Source organism: Amphiprion ocellaris, chromosome 5 (assembly GCF_022539595.1).
Source record: "Amphiprion ocellaris isolate individual 3 ecotype Okinawa chromosome 5, ASM2253959v1, whole genome shotgun sequence".
Lineage (NCBI taxonomy): Eukaryota > Metazoa > Chordata > Actinopteri > Pomacentridae > Amphiprion > Amphiprion ocellaris.
Genome location: NC_072770.1, coordinates 27,001,239 through 27,021,743, shown reverse-complemented (window position 1 = coordinate 27,021,743; position 20,505 = coordinate 27,001,239). Strand labels below are relative to the sequence as shown.

Sequence of the window (20,505 nt, the reverse complement as noted above, 5' to 3'; positions counted from 1 at the left end):
AGCCTGCCGAGCGAGCAATAAAAATCTCGCTTAAGAAGATGCACGCAATGGCTTTGGGTTCGGATGTCTTAACTCTCCAGAAAGTTCTGTTTTACTCTTCGGGTGACCACTACGGGCCCCACACCACTCTACATCTGCTTGAGTGATGCTCTCTTGCTGACAAGTCTGTCTGAATAATGAATGAAGTTCTGCAGCAAAGTAGATGTGCCTCCTTCCCCTTGCTGTTGACCTCTCACCTTTTAAATGTCAGTGCTGGTGAAGACGTCCGCAGCCACCGATGGGTCAAGAATGTAAGGGAAGTCAGATAAGGCATTGTACTGAAAATAAAGCACAGTTTTTGAAGGTCTGTCAAACAGAGATACCATGTAGTGAGCATGTGTGTGTGTGTGTGTCTGTGTAGCATACTGTGTTGGCAGCTGGCTTGTGTGATAAGCTAATGTAGTGTATGAGATCACCTCTCTCCATGGAAACCGGCACTGAAAGGTTCTGGAAGGTTACTTTTGTCCTGAAAGCATGTATGCCAAATTGTAATATCAAGAAAAGAGCCATCTTTACAGCATTAAAACAGATTGATATGTTCACTGCTTGTCACTCTACCTGACTACACCGCAAATGCCTGCATCTGACCCAAGCACAAATGCACATCAACACTGCTAAGCACACCAAGAGCTGACACTACCTAAATTATTTAAAATCCAAAATAATACCAAATTTGTCTTCACAACTACACTAATGGGCTCCTCAGGCACAACTTTAACCCTGCGTAATTATTATTTTTTTTTTTTCGAAATTATGGTAAAATGAAGGCCTTTTAAGCTCACATTGCACACAAACAGTTACCCACTTACACCCCCAGCAATCACAGAAGAAGTCATGTTTCTTTCCATCTGATGAATTTCAGTTCAATATTCGCTCTCCTGCATTCTCTATCCATCAACTCTTGAGGGAAATATCTGGCTCTTTAGCTGCTAAATGCATTAGGCTCATGAGCTATTTGCTGAGTGTTTGTTTGTGGGCTGTGTCGTGCAAAGTCAGTGGATTTTATAGAGCTTTTCACCCAAAAACAGCCGATTGTTGCTGCTATCGTCAGTGCTAATGAGTGATGAGAATCAACTCAAGCACTTACTGGCACTTATGAACCTATCACATGATCATCTAATGCACTGTTAATATAAAGATACTGTTAAGAGCGGCGTCAAGAATACGTCACCTAGAGTATGACACTGATTTTTAATGAAAGAGAGCTTCCACTTGAACATATTAATATTTTACCACATGTGCAAAAAAAGTTTGTGCCACCTCCAGTTTTGGTGTTTTCTCTGTGTTATACCCTCAATAGGGACCCCCATACTCTTCTCCAACCCATAATCTCATATAACCCTTTTCTCATCCACATTGGTCAAACTGAGGATGTTTAAATATACATGAAAATATCTCTTTTTCTTCAAAATGTTATTTTTATAGGTCAGCTTTTTTTTTTTATGTATCTGCTCTATGCTAAATTTGTGATTTAATGTGCAGTCGCACAACGGAAATACAGTATGTATAGCCAGTCCGTGCATTAGGTCACTTGTGTTGTCACATAATTAGTCAAACATGAAAGAGGTCCAGAAGGAGAAGACAGTTGCTTGCAGGCAAATTGAGCGGCGTGTCCACACTGGTAACACGGCACCTCCATCAATGAGGGAAGTCATTTATATTTATATACCAACAGTAACTGAACCCTTATTTTAAAATAATCTTCACTGGTAATTTCTTAAATTTATAAGAGACATGCGTGGGTTAAACTTCATTACTTATACATGAACAGTGTATTTCTTGAAGCTCCCACTGGAAGCAGTTTTCAGAAGGAGCTTTAGCTAAACTTTATTCCTTATGCGAGGTGGAAATTGTGGTTGCAACGTAAGTCTTTCAAGTTGCTGATAAATCATTTAGGCTTAAAAGATAAGATGCATAACGGAAGACACTCTGACCACTCCACAAACAACTTAATCCTCATCCTTGCAGCTCACCGAGGGCCAGATCTCCTCTATAGATTAGCAGTCACTCTGAAGGGACACTTCCAGAACTGAATTCCCATTTCATGTGTTTCCGCACGCTGATCAAACGGCATCAAAGGTATGTTTTAGATCAATAATGCTAATGTCTCTCTCAGTGTAGAGCACAGCTTTATTATGGTCTGTGTGGTTGCCATTGCGTAAGGGGGATTTCATTCAAGTGAAGGCAAAAAATTAAGATGAAGGTAAAGAAAAAGGATGTTGGCACTTTGTTCTTCCAAAAAAGTGGGTTAACTTTTACCTCTGTGGCTAAAACTAGTGTCAACAAATATCATTGTCTAGTGGTCTATGCAGATTAAAGCCAGAAGATGAAGTTGAACAAGCATTTTCCATGACGATAGCAATTATTTATATCTATTTAGGTAAATAAAACAAACATATTTTTAGAGTCCTTTGTACCTTTAATTAGAATTTGTACAATAATGAGTGCTTACATGCTGATTAGGTTACTTGGATTTGAATAATGAGAGGAGGGAATACAATAGAGGAAAACAGAAACAGGCAGAGAACATGATAAGAGAGCAATGATGAGAAGGAGAAACAGAGGGACTCAGTTTCTCTCTGTCAATCTGCCAAACAGTCCTTGTGACTCTGTGTTAGCCCACTTGGCAATATATGGCACTGCAATCAGTCTGGCAGCTGGGAAACTGTGTGCCACTGATTTATAGCTATTCAAAGCTCACCTAAGCACAACGGAAGAGTTGCTGTCACCCAGCAACAACCCTGGAAAACAACTCATAAAATGCACCTTGTTGGATAGACCCGAGCACACACAAAGGCAGTCAGAGAAAGGTAGAGAGAGAGAGAGAGAGAGACAAACAGAGACAGAGGAAACTCTCTGCCCCATTACTCAGACTCACAGCTGAAAATAACAACAGAGACCATAAAATCATAGCAAGCGTTTTGTCACATCTCCTCTGATTCCCCTGCACTCTCTGTGGCACACCGCTGGAGATAACATGACTGACTGCACGTCCTTATGCAGAGCTATCAGGAGGCAGTGGAGACCCTCTCAAATGGCTGGTCAGGGTGTGTCCTCACTCAACCCAGCTTGCCTTACATCTTAATGCCTTTGCCATTGATTTCCTCCCATTCTTATAAAATGTCGTCTGCCAGGCCATACGGGATAAACAGGCTGCAGGTAACAGAGCACAGCGGATCACTCCAGCCGAGGACGGGAACACACAGTGATCTCAGACTTCACAAGCAAGAAAGCAAAGTGCTTACAGTGAAGTCAATCGGGCATATCTGATGTGTGCGGTAAGAAGTGCAGTTAACTGCCTCTGGTCATGGCTGTCTGTAGCTCACTGAGAGGAGAAGTTTCCATGCAATTAGTTCAAATAGCCTCTGCCGAGGTAAAAGAAAAAGTGTCAGCTTTTATAGCTCAGTATCCTGTTCTGGTCCAAAGCTCCAGTGGGTACAGACGGCATTGCAAGGCTTTTAGGAGACAGGAATTTATCTCCCCAGAGAGTACAAATACCAAAACAAATCTGTTTTGTGAAGACTATACAAGTCAAAAGGGTGGCACGGTGGAGCAGAGGTCAGTACTGTTGCTGCACAGTAAGTAGGTTGTGGATTTGAACTTGCTGTGGGGAGCTTTCATGCTTTCCCTGCGCTGGGATTGCAGTTGGTGATTGTAAACTGGCCGTAGGGTTGAGCGTGAGCATGCATGGATGTCTGTCTCTTTCTGTTAGACCCTTTGCAGGATAGTGGGTCCAGCTAAGGGATGGATGTGCGAGTCAGCATTATAGCTTTATCTCTGAAACTTAACAGGACCTCGAAAATCAAAACTTGCTCCTATTCAGTTTGTAGGAAATCATTACAGTGAATCAATTTACCATTAAGTTGTGATGTAAAACATATTGTCTACAGTGTTGTCATAATCTACAGTATGTCTGGGCTCAACAAAATCAAATTAACACAAGAGTTGCATTGATTTTTTTGAATTTTGATAACTTGTACAAATTAAATTGAGTTAGAGGGATTAGTTTTTCCTCTACAATCCAAGGAATTCTTACTTCTGAGTTATTAAGTGATTGGCAGCATAAACGCAAGTGATTACAAGTGATGAATATCAAGTTCTTGTAAACTAAGTAGTATTTGTACATTATGTAAAATAAATTTTTAAGTATTGTGTACTTGATTACCATAATTATTGGTATTACTAGCAAATTTTAACAAGTAAATTGTTCCACTAAAAAGTTAAAATGGGAGGGAACTGGAAATCCTGACATCAAGGTAAAGAAAAATTTAGTCAAGCCAATTTCATTGACTTACCTTCGCTTGAATTTAGTTTTAAATCAACTAATGCAGAAATTACACACAGTATTATACTGATGGAATTAACCACATAATGATGTCTAGTTTCTAGTAATGTATGATGGCGTCACTGATAATAAACCGACTGAATAGAGTCTCAGAGTTCATAGCAACATGTGATATATCGGCTGACATGATCCCTCTGAGGCTGATCTGCACCTTTGGGATAACCAAGCAACAGATGCATGCTGGGATATGCTGTATTACATGGGCTGGTTTAGTTCACTACCACTTACCCTTTCATAGCACCGAGCCACTCTGCTGTGAGAATGACAACATTGGCATTCAGTGCACACTGTTCAACAGGAGCTTATCTTTTATTGATGAAATGATTACTGGCAACTTTTCTCCCTGTTTGGGGCAGAGTCATGAGTGTGGGTACAAAACTACTCAAAACACTCCTGAGCAGGAAGACGGACGATCAAGCCCTGCATGCATCGTGTCCTTCACTGCTACTTTGATATGAAAAATGAATTGTCTGAGAGAGAGGGCTGGTGCCTGTATGTATTCTGGGGGAGGGTGTAACTCCAAAAGGCCGGGGATGAAGACATCTGGAGCTATAGATATTCTGGATCACACTTCTCTCTCAAGCGTTATTAACCTGCAATAAAAATTTTATCAGCACTGAAAAATAAATGAAGCACAATATGTGTTTGGGAACTGGCAGTTTCACTGATGCAACTCTTCAATTAAGCTTCAGAGAGAAGACTGCATTTAATAGCTGCCATTTAACCTCAATTTGACATTTTTACTGTTCTCTGTCTTGTATGGAGAACTAAACTGTGGGGAAATGACCCTATTTGTCAACCAACGTCCGCCTCCCTCCCCCCTCATTCAGTCAGAAGTTTCTGGGTCTGTAACTGTACAAACTGTACCAAGTGTGCAACATGTACAGCTCTAACATGTTTAGCTGAGGATAAGAGCTTGCATGCTAGTAAGACTACTGGAGAGGAACATAAACTGTGCTCCTACTTCCGACTTGAGTGGATTGTGTAAATAGATTCGAGCTGAATGGCACAGCCAGAACTGACATGGGTCAATGCTACAATGTACAGTAATGAATAGCAAGATCCTATAGCTGCTTAATGAAGTGGAAATTGTGCTCTTTAAGATGTTTTTGAAACTGATGTTTGAAAATTTTCCAAAATATTGCACAAATGCAAAATGAAGCAGATTGTTCATTAATGATTGTGCCGTGGACCATGTCTTCAGCCTATTATGAATCTGCAATGTAAACATTGTTATGTAATAAAACTATTAATATCTGGTCATGCTCCCGATCTTTATTCCATAATTCTCCGTCACCGGAGCTCAGTGAGCTGCAGCAGAGCTGAGTAAATATCCGGATTCAAACCTATTTGCTCATGTAGTCTCACTGCAATCAAGTTTATTTCTAAAGGAGACCACAGAGGATAATCAAACACAGACTACAGCTAGTAATTAAAAAAATCTGAAATAATCTTAAAGGATATAATATCATATAAAATAATCTACTTAGACACCCTGTGTAATTAGTTTCCATTCACAAGATACATAATACTGTGAAGTGTTTTCTCTCTGTCCACTAACCACAGATGCAATAAACTGCAATAAACTATGCAATATGTTGCAAAAGTCAAGGAAGGACATGTTAGTTAGTTAGTTTGTTAGTTAGTTAGTTAGTTAGTTAGTTAGTTAGTTAGTTAGTTAGTTATCTTCAAGTAATATAATATGCGAGTACAGCTGATTTGCATCAAATCAAATGCAAATTATGCAATGTTTCTCTTAATTTCAAAACCACATATACCCTCTATCTTTCTCTTTTTTGTTTTATATATATTTAAATTTAAAGTATGAGCTAACCTCTTTCACATTCCTAGGTTCTTATTATTTAGGCTAAGATAAACTTTGTAACTGTTGTGTGTTTGCAGAACAACAATAGAAACAGAAGCAAACTTTAGTCTAATTAAAAACAATGACTTCATCAGTAATGCATAAAGAACACCAAGAGCATATTATTATTATCTGCTAGCAGATTGCTGGTGTGTGAGATGGTGTCAGGGGCAACACAAAGACTATGATGTTATTAATAACGTAAATAACTGGCAATAACAGAGGACTATGAGCTTTTTCATTTTAAAGGGTTGATTTAATATCAGCAGCAGCCATATTCTGTAATAAAGATGAGATAAAGAGCACCCAATCCAAGACAATCCAGTTTATTGCATTAAAATTAAAGGGCACATTGAAAGCCTGTTTATAGAGTTTAAAATTACTTTAACAGTGCAGCGGTTGATATTATGGAACTGATAATATGGCAGTGTCAACAAAAATTGAATTGGGTGGGGATGGTCTTGCAGGGCTTTGATATCAGATTGCATTATATCCAGCTAAGTGTGTACACAAAACAGGCAACTCGGAGAAAAATCACATCACTGATCACCTGTAAAAACCAAGTCAGGCTCTTCATTGTCAATACAACTTGAAGTGATGAACGAGGTAAAAGTCAACTTTTGCTTGCTTGTTAATCAAACATGCTGGTTCCTACAGCATGAAGCTCACGACAGACCTGAGCTGTGCCATGATGAAGCATGTCTTAAAGCTATGTGACTGAATAATTATGAAATATAATTAAGAGCTTCAGTAATTCAAGGTCAGAGATGGAGCAGGGTCTTTGAATAGACGAGCTCCATAAATTATGCAGGATCCACCTGCTCAAGGAGGTGTTTGAAATTTCTCTGAGTAATGATTTGACCAGGATCTCTTTTGTTTCTGGAATACTTGTCATGCTATTCCACAGAGGAGGTCTCCCCATGTCTTCCTAATATATTTCAGTCATCTGTGACTGTGATACACATGGAAAAGTTTGTATTTTTCCTCTTACTCTCTCTGGTAACTAAAGTGACTAAACGGGGTATAATTCTTAAGGGCACACAATCCCCAAACAGTTGCTCTGGTTAAACGCAATTAACATTTTAACTGAATATTGACCCAGTCACATCTTTAGCAAGCTGGTTCACTTAAAATTGCTGTTAACATGCCAACATTCATCGATCCAGCAAAGTGAAGTTCTCTTGTTCCTGGACTGTGAGCTATGAGACTGTTAATGAGCTGGATGATTGAATACTGGACTGGAAACGAGGCAGGGGCAGCTAATGAAGCCAAGAGGGGTGACTGTGGAGAGGAGGGCGTACATAAAGGTCTAAAAATACATATTTTGCTCATGAAGGCATTTTTTTTTTTTTGGCAAACTTGAGATGGATTAAACTCTAACAGTAAGTGATGAGACTCTGCATTCTCTTTTTTTGCTATTGCAAAACAAACATTCAATAATTACCCCAAGAGACTTGCCTGCTGACACCACTGGCTCTGCAAGTATCTGAAACCTATTAAAGAAGACAATGAAGGCTGTCATGTTTTCATCTAAAAGAGCACCAAGAAAAACAGGCTTTAATTGACTCACCAGATAAAGTGCATTTTCCTCACCTAGCTGATTTTAGATGATATTGATTAAAGAGAACTAGTGAAATTAGTTTACAAAGTCGCACTATTCAGTACAGACTGATGAATAAGCAAAACTTTGGAGACAGTTTTGAAGTCACCTCTGAGTACAACAACATCCTCCTCTCAATCCATCCCTCATTCTCCCTCCCTTCTGTACTCCAGCTGCTGGAAGTGACAGATTAAAAGCACTGGTTCAGGTTAAAAGCAAGTCAGACATCAGATCAAGGAGCCCTCACTGAGAGATTTCTGCTAGCCTCTGGATGTTAAACTGGATTTCTCATCATGCTCTTGCTCTGTCTGTTGTTGTTGTTGTTTTGTCTCCAACCATTTTCTAAATTTAAACTCCACTCATCAGGATCCAAAAATGAAGAAATCATTATTTCAAAACTTCAGAAACAGAGGCCTGCTGGCTGTGTACCAACCACCTCTCAGGTTACCTTCACTCTCTCTGGTCCTTGCAGGAAATATGGCACCAGTGAAAATCAGGAGCTTGGGTTTTACCTTAGCAGAAAATGAAGAGCTGGGCTTCTCCAAGAGGTCCCAGAGTTTCTTCCTCTTCTCGGAACAACACGTGGTAGTAAACTCCTCTCCTTCTCTCTCCCTCATGTTCTCGGCCTCTCTTTTGAGCTCCTCGTTCATCTGTTCCTTCTTCTGGTGGTACCTGGCCTGGCAGCAGGACTCCAGGTAGATCTCATCGATGCCCCAGAAGTCCAGCTCTTGGCTGAAGGAAAGGGCGCACATTTCCTCCATCATGTGCAGCTTCCCGGTGCGGTAGAAGTTGAGGATGGAGGTGAAAGCTCCGGGGTGTCTGTCGAAGAAGTACTCGTTGTTATCCAGGCTGTAGTCGTCACATATCTCCATGATGGAGTCGTGGGTGTTGCAGTCCCTCAGCTTGCCCAGCCGGGTGCGGGGCAGCCGGTCCAGCGTCCTCCACAGGACCTCGTGGAGCAGCCCGCCGACGTTGAGCCTCACCCGGCGGGAGTGCGTCTTGCTCCGGATAATGTCCATGGTGTCCGGTGGCAGAGTGGTGGCCAACCGGGAGCCGGCTTTGATCATCTTCTCTCAAGTCACTCGGTCACTTGAAGATGCAGGATGGTAGATTAAGAAGACATTGGCCCGTAGGTGACCACATCAGGGCCCCTCTTCGTCTCTTGTGCCTAAAATACAGGGGGAAAAAGGAAATAGAAAGGGATTGATTGAGGCGCAGCTGAACGGGCTCTCCCGGTGTCCTACAGCAGCAATGTCAGGTGGTTTATCCACTCATCAGAGCACCGAATAGATATTTTAATCAGCTTTAAGAGGCACAGCCGCTTTTCTTGCTGACACGGGGTGGAGGGGAGGGGGGTTGGAGCTCGGGGGACGAGGATAAAGCCCACCGGGGAGCGCTGTCCGGTGCTGATACGCCCGACTGTCGCCCCGAGGACCAGCGGACTGTCGCTGTCCGTGGAGTCCGGTGCTGAAAGCGCCTCGGCCGGGGCGGGACAGCGATCAAACCCCCGCTTCTAAGGCAGAGCGGTTGTGTCAGTGTGTTCTCCAGAGTGGTACTAAGCTGCACTAATACTGACACCGATTATCAACTTTGATTAACACTGTACCATCATCCCCCTTGGAGGGTGTCCTTACAAGTTTATGGTTGTGTCACAGCGTTTACGCACGTTTACATGATTCATTTTCGCAACTGTGCCGATATGCAAAGTTCGTTTTTTTTTCTTTTTTGCGGAATCATGCAACAGAACTGAATATTTAAATAAATGAAATGCCACGAATAAATATTTTAACGGAGGCCAGATTCTCCAAACGCACACACAGGACATCACATCTCCAACTAAAGCTCATAACAATGCAGACTAAAGCTAAAAAAAAGGGGTCCAGACACAGCGAAGAAATAACTCTGATACATACGTGTCTTCCTTATAACCCGATTCGCCTCATGGACCGATATCAGCAACATTTCAGGAGTAAATGCGTTCAAACTTGTGCAGCCCGTCCAGGTCTCCAGCGCTCTACTGGGAGCGGATGGAGGCATCATGAGCAGCGCACCGACATGGTGAAGAGCAGAACTGTGCCGCACAGACACCAAATATGTCCAGTCCGCCCTGTGCACCACTTCCTCAAGCGGATCAACAAGCAGACTCCGGAGAGTAGCCGGGAATACACTCGGCGTGTCTCCTGTACCTGCTCGGAGTGCGTCTTTGTGTGTATGCGTGTGTGTGTGTGTGTGTGTGTGTGTGTGTGTGTGTGTGCGCGCTACTGGCCGGCGCCTCTGACTGTGAACGGGATCCTGCAGGGGCTGATTTCACTCAGGCTCCTCCAGCGGCGCAGCCACTGTGAAGTTAACCCTCAGAGAGCCGGAGCTCAGTGCAGCTGCACCGTGTCTCTGCTTGTGCATGTTAAAGCCCAGAAAACAGTGATAGAGGAGCTCAGATCCTGCGTCAGAAGTGGAGAAAAGATTGCAAAGTTAAGGACTAATCTGTGATGCATATAGGTTTACACATCAAACCTAGTACACCACATCCCAGGTGGATTCTTTAGTTCGAAACATTCTAGGAAGGTTCTGCAGAGTTTTAGTATTAGTACATTTGTTTTTGTTTCCAGAATGGTCTTTTTAAGAGCATCATAATCTTCTCAAAAATATTCTAAGGAGATCATTAAACCACAAACCTCTCTTAAATCTTTCCCAAATCTTGCATTGAGGTTTTACAGAGGGACATCCCATAATGTCTTACCTCAACAACACTGTCAAGCACCATCAGAATACTACAAAATGTGTTAATATATCATATTACAGGAAAGCTTTCTAAGCAATGCTCTGTCATAAGCCTCAATAACATTCTGGTACTATTTCTGAATGACAGTTTTTACCTTTTATTATCATCTATGTCCCAGACACCATCCTTCAACATTCTCTAAATACTGCAGTTGCGTCTTCCCTCTAAAAATGTAAATAAATAAATTGCTTTAGGTAATGGTAAAGCCAAAGTTATGAGAACATCTCTGCTAGCTGGGATTTTCCTCAAGGAACAGGAGACAAATGCACACTCAACAGCACTATAAATGGCAGACATGCAGTAAATCCCCCAGGAATAGTTCAGTGATTCCTGAATGCTTTCTAAATGTTAAGACACAAAATCTGATTTGAAAGAATTGTGCTCAGCAGTATAGCTTAGTGCTGACACAGACAACAATGCAGGCAGTCAGATTTAGAGGATAAGTTACTCATTAATCCACACAAAAGGACTCACCACTTAAAAGACACAAATGAACTCAGATCCAAGACTGTTTAGGCTTGTGGAGTCTGATTTAATCCACGATTTGTCCAAACTTTGAAACCTATATGCACCTTTTTAAGTGACAGAAGTGAAAACGTGAGCAAGTTCTTTATCGCTCCTTCAAGACCTGCTCAGTAACTCCTTATAATCTGTGATCTGTGACAGATCCTCTGTGTGATCAGCTGCTTTCCAAATGATATACCAATCTAAACTTTCCACTCCGATTCACTCTGCAAACAGAAGGCATGTGTCAGTGTGATGGACGTGTGAGCAGCTCTGTTTACAGTACAGACAGTACCCTCATTACACCTGTGTTCTGTATTTCAAATAAAGGACACTTACATTTTTACAAGAGCCTAACAAAAAAGTGCAAAACAACAGTGTTGGTTGCAGCAGGAGCATGTGGCTAATGAACTGATCCCTACACCTGAAAACTGTAAAGACGTTTGACAACACAAGGTTTTACACAAAGTATAATTTACATTTATTGATAAATAGCAAAATAATTATATACAGTATTACATAAATATAGTATAAAAAGTACAGATGGCCTATTGACAATATAAACAAAGTTCTTGTGTTGAAATGTGCATGAAATTCTGTAGGTTTTGCCTGTTCCCTTAGTGTGTATTTCTAGGTTTATATCGGAAGAGCAAATCTCCCTCAGGTTGTAGCATCCCAAATCCATAACGGCTGGCATTTATCTCTGGCATCTGAGCATTTGGGTCACACAGCTCCAAATCGTAGTTAGTCAACACCATGTAAACAAACCTGAAGAGTAAACACAGATGAAACATGGAATTAGGACATTCAAGCAGAAATTTAAAGTGCCAAACTCCACAGTGGAGCTTTCTGACGTCCAACTCTGAAGTCATCTGTCGAAATAAATTTAGGGCACTCACTGTCTGATGGTATTGATGGCAAACTGCTTTCCCACACAGCCATTGGTCCCCGCGCCCCATGGCATGGTGTAATATTTCAGCCACCTCCCTGCTTTATAAAAATCCTTCTTCACCGATCCGTCCTCATTCAAGAAGCGATCGTACTTGTATTTCTGGAAAGGAAGCACGATTTTTGCATGGTAAGTATTTGATGCATGCAATCAGAAAAAAAATCTTAAATATAAAAATGGAAAGCCTGTTTGTTTGTGCAATAATTGGTGGACAGATTTTATTTTTCAGCAGCCTTGCAATGTCCTTCCCACGCCTATTAGCTCTGTTTCTGTTCCCGTGCTCTGCTAATCCCTTAGTGGCCCACAGATCTGGATTTCACCTCTCACTGGGAAGTACAGGGTCAGCTTTGGGCAGGCATTGATTCCACCGTACATAAGCAACTACACATGCTAATTACACTTAAGTCTGCCTCCACCAAGTCCCTAAGACAATTATTACTATTCCAGTTGGCAGGACAGGAAGGTTTTGATAGAGTGGAGAGTTTGGAGAGCGGTTTGCTTGAACAAGGCGGGGCGACAAACCTGTGGCTCCTGGTAAATCTCAGGGTCTGTTTGAGGGCTGACGAAGGGGAACAAACACACCCTGTCTCCTTTTCTTAGCCGATACTCCTGGCCATCAGCCATGTGAAGTGTCTTTTCCTGCACCACCTCTCTGGTGATGAAGGGGGCAGCTGTGAGTCTCAGCGTCTCCTCCAAGGCACTATCTGAGAGGGGCGGGAAGAAATGGAGATTGAAAAGGAGCAGTAGCATTTCTGTTTACAAATATTTTTGCAGTATTTCTCTACTTTTAGGGGCTTTTTGCAAGTAATCTGGTGGATTTCTTTAAGTCTGTTAACTGTACTGGACACTAAGCCATTTTGGATTTATACCGCATGCACTATATATGTACATAACGTCTGTTATTCCTGGGTTCATTCTATAGACAGTGTTTGTTGTATCATGCAAAAAAGCCAAATCCAGACTTTTATTTGTCTGCAACCAATAAAGGCTCCTCTGTTTACACAGTCTGGGATAAAGCCCTCACCAAACACCGGGGTGTTCATGGGTCTGTCCATGGGAAGAGTCTCTGAGGTTTCCATCTGCGAGATCTGGCTAAATTCCCTCTTTACTGCCATCAGAGCTTCAGGATTTGTCAACAAGTAGCCCAACAGCCAAAATGCAGCAGGACCAACATTACCCTGGAAACAAACAAAGACTCGCATGAGGATGATGATAAGGTCTCTCGCTCTGGCGTTGCATAGAGACAGCACAGGTGGTTATTTGGTAACAGCAAATAAAAACATCACATGACATCAACAGCACTTGTATCCACCTTCTGTTAGAGTCATAATGAGGCACCATTTCCAATTAAATTTAAAAAGCCTAATGGCTTTTTAGTGCTGGTTAGATGAGAAAGGATGGCTTCCTTTCATGTGTCTGAGATGAGAAGGGTCGTGCTCTGGATTGTTTCACTACTGGCAAAGCACAAAGCAGTTAATGGTTTACTTAAAAAGGAAAGCCACTGGAAAGCTGAGGTCCCCTGCCATCTGCCTGCATCCAAGGGCAGGACGTTGAGGCTATTCAGTTTTATGGCAAACCACAGTGCTATTTACCAAGAGTGGAGGCATAAAATACGGCACACTGTGGAAACATTATATAGTGTATAAATTAACACAAAATTGCCTCTTAAGTTGCTGCAAATATGCTACAAAGACTAGTTAATGATCACTTTACTGAACATAAAAGTTGCTGATGAGACAACGTGTGTGTCTAATAAAAGATGTGTTAGGACATGATATTATCCAAACTAGTGGCACATGTATCACAGACCTGAATATTGTATGTATGTTTAAACTTATTAGACTATCAGCTGATTATAACACTGTTTGTCATTACTGCGTTAACTGTCAAGCTAATCTCCAGTACATCTTGCAAATTTTGCAAAGTTTGAGGGTCATTTGATAATTTGACGACTCAAGTTATGACTCAAAACTTGTCATTAAATGTAAATAAACTAATGTGACAAGTGCAAAAAAATAAAAAATAAAATAAATAAAAGGATGAGTGAGTAGTCCATAGTTTCAGGCAAGTAAATATCTGATTAACAACTATGAGGCAAAAAATCCTTCCAGGAGGGCTGAAGGCAAAAACTATGAGTCACAACCACATCCAGGTATTTGTAACACTTAGATCAACTCTGCTCCAAAAAGACCATAACTATTTAAGCAGATTTGAAAATGAACATTCATTTCTTTGAGATAAAAAGAGATGCAGTCATGTAAACACTGCTCCATAAACATCCATTCCTGAAAGGATTTTCACTAATATTTTCATACAAAGATACTTCAAGAGAAATGTTTTAACCTGCGTATTTGTAGCGACAGACAAAACACAATAAAGTTGCAATTTCTTTCATTCATACACAAAAATACAGCTGTCAAAATGAACCTTTAGAAATCCGACACTACTGAACAGTACTCTCAACGCTATATTGTGCAGTTCTCTGTCTTATATTCCTGAATTCCTCTCATGACTTCACTAATCAGAAGCAGACTGTGAAAGCAGAAGTGAGCAGCACCCTCATGTGTCAAAAAGGAGTACTGCACTTCTGCATTTCTGTTTCGGACTCACTGAATTAACCTTTCCTTGGAGACTCGTGACACAGAAACGATTTCACAGATACACAGACAAAGTTCATCTGACTAACCAAGCATCTTGACTAATCTCTAGATGTGATCACCAACTGAAGCCTTTGTTTTGCACACACTGAAACGCCTTTTCTTTGTTGTCTGACTCACCTGTGAGGCCCAGAGTTGCATCAGTACAGCCCTTCTCTGCATCTCCTCATCGGTTCCCTCCTCTTGCAAGAGTCGCCGGTAGTCATGGAGCCAAGGGCTTGACCCCGAGCTCTCAGTCAGACCTGCCGGAGCCAAAAGCTCCCAGAGTCTCTTCCGAACACTCAGTGCCGTTTTCTTCTCCTCTGTCACACACAGATAAACATCACAAAGTGAGTGAGTGAGTCATAAACTGAGCATAAACAGATGAATAACCATGAATTAAATGCTTGATACTTAAGGAGACACTACTGCAGAGAGAGTTGAGGAGTATTACAGTTATATGCACGACTGGAAAAGGAATGTAATAAGATTGTAACCCACTGTCTTTATGAGTTGTATGGGTGGAGCAGATGAGATTATAAACAATGACATAGTATACAGAGAGAGACGAGGCCTCGGGAAAATAAGGTGTGTTGTGACATGAAATGAGCGAGTTAGATCACAGTCTGTAGAGGCCTGTAGTGATGAGCTGTGAATCCATCAAGTATTTGAAAACACTAACTCCTAGACACTATGTAAGCAACTGAGTCAGTGCACGTCATCATGGCAACCACGAAACAAATGAAGGGAGCTGAACTGCTGATGTCAAAGGCCATTGACAAAGACTCAGTGACAGATGTAAACAGTGATGACGTGACACCCCAAATAACACCTTCTCCTGACTCATGGAGCTTTGTGTCATCTCATCAGAGTTAAATGTTCCTGAGGTTAGAGAAAGTTTTGAGACAGTTTACAGCTGAGAGCTGCTGCCTACATCTGTACCTGGTTTTAATGTGCCTCTTGCCATTTTGGTTAAAAGGCCGTCAAACTTCTTGTATTCCTCATAGATGCTCGATGGATCAGTGCTGTTGTTGTTCTGCTCCCCTCCAAACAGCGTCAGGTACCCCGCCCTGCACAGAAAAGAGAGAATAAAAGTGTGGGAGTGAGCGAGACTATCCAGTTGATGAATGACAATCATTTTTGCTATGATGGAAAGATAATCAGGTCACTGAGTTCTTCTGTTCAAAAGCACACAATTTCAATTGGTAGTTTTCCAGACACACCTATGTACAGCATCTTTGAATGCAGGACGTCACAGTAAATAACACCACGTATACTGTTTCACATTCGAGATAAGTGCCACGACCCACTCTCTCCTTCTTTAACTAATGGTACTTGTCATGAAAGACTACGATTCGATGCACATCCGCTCTACAAAAATGGTCTACCGGAATGGTGACCCCAAACATCGTTGTGGTCGAGTGAAGTCGTCACCCTACATTTTTCTGGCTGCGTTTACAAACAGACCTACCACAGGACTGACGTGTGTGTATAAACTGTTTAGCTGAAGGCTTCTGACATTATCACATGCTGCTTTTGACATAGCTGAGAGCATTTGGTGTGTGGGAGGATGGGGCCTTTTCTTACTTGAAAAGTAAACTGTAAGAGAAGTCGAACAGTCCCTCCTCTTTCCAGTCTTTCCGGTTCTGAGGCATGTCGGCTTTCAGCAGAGATTGCAGGTATCTGCACATGGTGCTATTAAGAGTCGCCAAATTCATTCCGAGGAAGTGCCTAAGGACAGAGAAGGGTTGAGGGGGTGAGGGAGGAAAAGGTCAGCTGTAGCACCAGCAAAGGAAATCCTGCAAATTACATAACACTGATTGATAGCATAGCATAAACCCAGCAATTACTTAGTGACATGCTATTTAAACTGCATGTTGACTTGGGTTACTGAGCTATTCTAACTTAAGTTAGCAGATTTCTGGATAACTGGTTACACAATGCACAACAACAGGATACAATCTGAAGATACTCTGATACAATCTGAAGATGGCAGCGTGCCCAAACATTAACCTTTTGAACATGAAATAAAAATAGATTCTGTCAAGGTTTCCCCTCCTTACTGAAAGATACTGTGTACCAACATTCCCCAGGAATATCTGTCTGCTTTCTCTCAGTTCTGCACCATTATTGCAAACTGTGTAGATAACAAACAAGCAATAGCAAAACTAGAACTCCTGAAAACAGCTTTCCAAAAATGGGAAAGGTGTTCTACAGGAATATCCACAACGGTACTTGTCATGAAACCTGACTGGGTGAATTCCCCTAAACATTTTCTCTTCCACGTTAACATGTGAAATGAAAATGAAAATATGCCGCATGTGATTTGAGTTTGGAGTTTCAAGTAATACCTTTTCATCAATGCTTTTGCGACACCAGGCTGGTGATGTGGGAGACGCAGGTTGAAGATCCTCTCCATGAGCACCTGTGCATAGCGAGTAAAGTCCAGAGAATCCGAGTCATTGATGACTGCGTCGTAAGAGTGTGGATCCAGAAGCACCGTCACATAGCGGCCAGCAGCACGTACCTGTAGATCACCAGTCAAAAACAGAAAATGTATGAAAGACATATTCCAGGTGCTGAGTAAATGATTTTACAAGCATTTATGACTGTTTAATGTTGAATAAAATGTACACAAAACAACAAAAAACACTAAACGTGTATAATAACTTACATCACAGAAAATTGATGACAAAATTACTTAGTTCTTTATCTCATATCTAAATTATTTTGAAGTTGTTCGGCAAATTCTACTGTTTTCTTACATGTCTGAGGGATTTCAGTATCCCTTAAACCTTCTGAATGAAGACAAAATTCAAAGATCTTGGAAAATTGGCAATAAGCAATTCTTATTCTGTGTCAGAATAACTGAAAATTATAGTGTATCCTGATGCAAATGTATGTCACATGATTGTATCTGCAACATGCTGTTACATTAACATATTCTTAAATATATATAACATGTATACTAGGATAGTGAAGAGGCAGTAATACAACTTATAAGACAGAAACAAGCAGAAAGTCCCTCATGAATCTGGTTAAAATTCACTTCCCTATCAGACTTTACCAGGACAGATTCTCATGTTCCTCCAAATTTTACATGAAAAAGCTTTCAGTATCATCAACTATGAAACTGCATTCAAAAGACACAAAAAGTCTATTTTTGTAATTGAAAATAATATTGTGACAAAACAAATTCACTTTAATGTCTCTTATATATGTTTAAAAATCAGTTTTTTTCTCAGCACTTGACACAGAGCTTTGAGTGGGAGCGAAGTGATTAAAGTGCTGGAAAAACAAATATTTAAGTATCTACAGAAGTAAAACGGTTTCTTAAGACTTAAATCATCTTCAACTCACAGTGAAAATGTTGCCATGTTTTTTCTTCATTCGATTTAGAAACTTAGAAGCATCTTTCCCAAATTCAAGTGCATGGCCTAACCATGGGATCAGTCCTCTGTCTAGAGGTGGCTCACTCTTGGATCTAAAGGAAAAAGCAAAAATGAACAGTAATGAATATAAGAGCATTTCTCTCCTGTTCGACATTTTGTCCTCCTGATATGAGAACATTAAAGGCTGAAGCGATACTAAATGTCCTGTCATGGAAAGTGAACACAATGACTCATATGCACGTTTTTCATTATCTGCCAAATATTTTTCTTATCTTTTAGATAGAGCAATCTGTGTTTGTACAACCAAACTTTGATTGTTGGAGCTTTGCGATACTGTAGAAGGAAAGGTAACAATAACAGAGATCAGTTCTAAAATTACCATTGCATCACAGATGCATCATAACAAAACAGAACAAAACTGAAACGTAAAATTTTCGGGGACTTCTATATTCAACCATGTAGTTTAACTGCATTCTTTTAATTGAAGTACACTGTAAAAAAAAAAAAAAAAAAAGATAAAGTAAAAACATCTGTAACCTTACTGATTTTTTTCCTTTTATTTTCAGATTGTTTTCCAAAATTTTGAAATACTTAAAAATATCAAGAAGCTTACAAAATAGAAAATAGTCAATTAACACGTCTAATGTAAAACAACACTGAAAACCTTTAACTATGAATCACCGTAAAATATTTATATTTCTTAAAATACTTTTTTTTTTTTTTTTTTTTTTTTTACAGTTAGGTACATTGTTTAGATACATTCACAATGAATTAAATACATGATTGGAATTTCACTAATATTTCATAGATTAAACTGTTAAAATTCAAGTTAAATGTATTCCAGAAATTAGAAACATAGCGATAATTAACAGAAAAAGGACTGTTGGTTCTTTGAAATTACATATGTTGTGTTAAATGAGAAATATTCAATATAATTACTCAGGTTTTAGACAAAAATGTTGAATGTTTTCAAGTGTATATTATCTATCTATCTATCTATCTATCTATCTATCTATCTATCTATCTATCTATCTATCTATCTATCTATCTATCTATCTATCTATCTATCTATCCATCTATCGTAATATAATAATAATAAAGCACCTTTAATTGGTTTTACAGATAACCTTTAAACAAAACAATGACCAAAATATAATTAAATAAGTCATTTTTTCGGTTATTTTTACTATAATTTTCTTTTCGTTGCAGGGTAGGGACAGCCCACTGAAGTAACAAATAAATGCCATTATTTGGATGCGTAATAACGCGTCGTGTGTCCCTAATTAGCGCCACAGTTCGTTTTTACCTACTGATAAAGTCACGTTAGAATGCAAAGCAAACACACAGATATTACAGGAAAATAGCTGACAGCAGCACATACAGGTGAGATTAAAGATAAACGTACGTACCTGGTTCTGTGTGTGAGGATGAAGGACAGCAGGACCAGGACCAGGACCAGCAGCAGGATGGTGCAGATCATCTCGTGTGTTCAGCTCTCAGCTCCGCAGAGTCTCTGAGATTCCGTTTGCCTCCACATGGCCTCTTATGCGCGTTCGCGCCCATTGCGTCACCTTGTCGCCGCACACAGTCATGAGAGCGGCTCCTTAATATAAAACTTCCATGCGGTGTCTGTGTACACGACGTCATTCTAAAACAATGACTAAACCTCTGACCCACTGGCTGATCGACACAAAGCGTTGAAGCAATTCAGGTTTAATTTCCACTGACGTACGTTTTACCAAATTTTCAACCACTCGTAGTCTATTTTAGTCTATTTAGAATTTATAGCTTTAAAATGCGTATATCACGTAAAAAAGCGGCAAAAACAGAATTTACTCTCCATTCCCGTTCATTTAACCGAAAATCGCAACAGGTGTCCGGGTTGAAAAAATACCTGCAGAGTTTGAAAACGTGGATTATAATGAAGTTTTTACTTAATAAGACACTAAGGAACAAGCATTATTCTCCCATTTGTTGAATGTGCTTCAATCCTACTATCAAGATCAAGTTCACACTGTATTCAACACAGCAGAGGCTGATGTTTCCTGACAACTTTTTAAAAATGTATTTATTTTTTTTAATTAGTCATGACAAGAACCTGTGCTGTATTTTTCCTGTTTGGGGAATATCCCTTCTGCGTGAATTAATAAAGGAAGTATACTCCTGCCTGCCACGGTTCACGTACACTGAAAAATTACGGTCACTCTCTTTGAGTCACTTACATACACACTAATACTTCCTTTTAGCTCCACGTGTCCACACTTGCTGCACGCTCAGATCAGCACGTCAAATATGAAGAAGCGGAGGGAAAAGCATCCTTAATCCATCCGTAAACACGGAACAAAAGATGAAAAGGCACAAAGACAAGTCCCCTGTTTCTCCCTCCAACATTCCTCC

At 40.4% G+C, this 20,505-nt stretch overlaps 2 protein-coding genes across 2 annotated transcripts in view; both read right to left on the bottom strand.

Moving 5' to 3' along the window:
• The window catches only part of LOC111575520 (potassium voltage-gated channel subfamily B member 1), a 47,389-nt gene extending 35,938 nt beyond the window's left edge, over window positions 1-11,451 (bottom strand). Inside the window, exons 1-2 of the mRNA XM_055010705.1 lie at window positions 9,762-11,451; window positions 8,361-9,016 (exon numbers count right to left, since the gene is read on the bottom strand). Of these exons, the coding sequence (XP_054866680.1) occupies window positions 8,361-8,915 (555 nt within the window). The 5' untranslated portion in view covers window positions 8,916-9,016; window positions 9,762-11,451. The remainder of the gene's footprint in view (window positions 1-8,360; window positions 9,017-9,761) is intronic.
• Window positions 11,452-11,588: 137 nt separating this feature from the next.
• Window positions 11,589-20,438, bottom strand: LOC111575521 (prostacyclin synthase-like). Its single transcript, XM_023280713.3, has 10 exons — window positions 19,518-20,438; window positions 18,077-18,200; window positions 17,068-17,243; window positions 16,304-16,447; window positions 15,659-15,786; window positions 14,858-15,039; window positions 13,105-13,258; window positions 12,603-12,784; window positions 12,031-12,182; window positions 11,589-11,899 (listed from the first exon to the last, which is right to left on the bottom strand). The coding sequence occupies exons 1-10, from the start codon at window positions 19,586-19,588 to the stop codon at window positions 11,749-11,751; spliced, it is 1,464 nt and encodes a 487-aa protein (XP_023136481.2). The 5' UTR covers window positions 19,589-20,438; the 3' UTR covers window positions 11,589-11,748.
• Between the last annotated feature and the right edge of the window lie 67 nt (window positions 20,439-20,505).

Coding starts and splice junctions, on each gene's coding strand:
- LOC111575521 (XM_023280713.3), bottom strand. CDS start 19,588: ATGATCTGCACCATCCTGCTGCTGGTCCTGGTCCTGGTCCTGCTGTCC. Junction 15,040..15,658: donor AAGAGGCACATTAAAACCAG/GTACAGATGTAG, acceptor TGTGTGTGACAG/AGGAGAAGAAAACGGCACTG. Junction 12,785..13,104: donor CATGAACACCCCGGTGTTTG/GTGAGGGCTTTA, acceptor CGCCCCTCTCAG/ATAGTGCCTTGGAGGAGACG.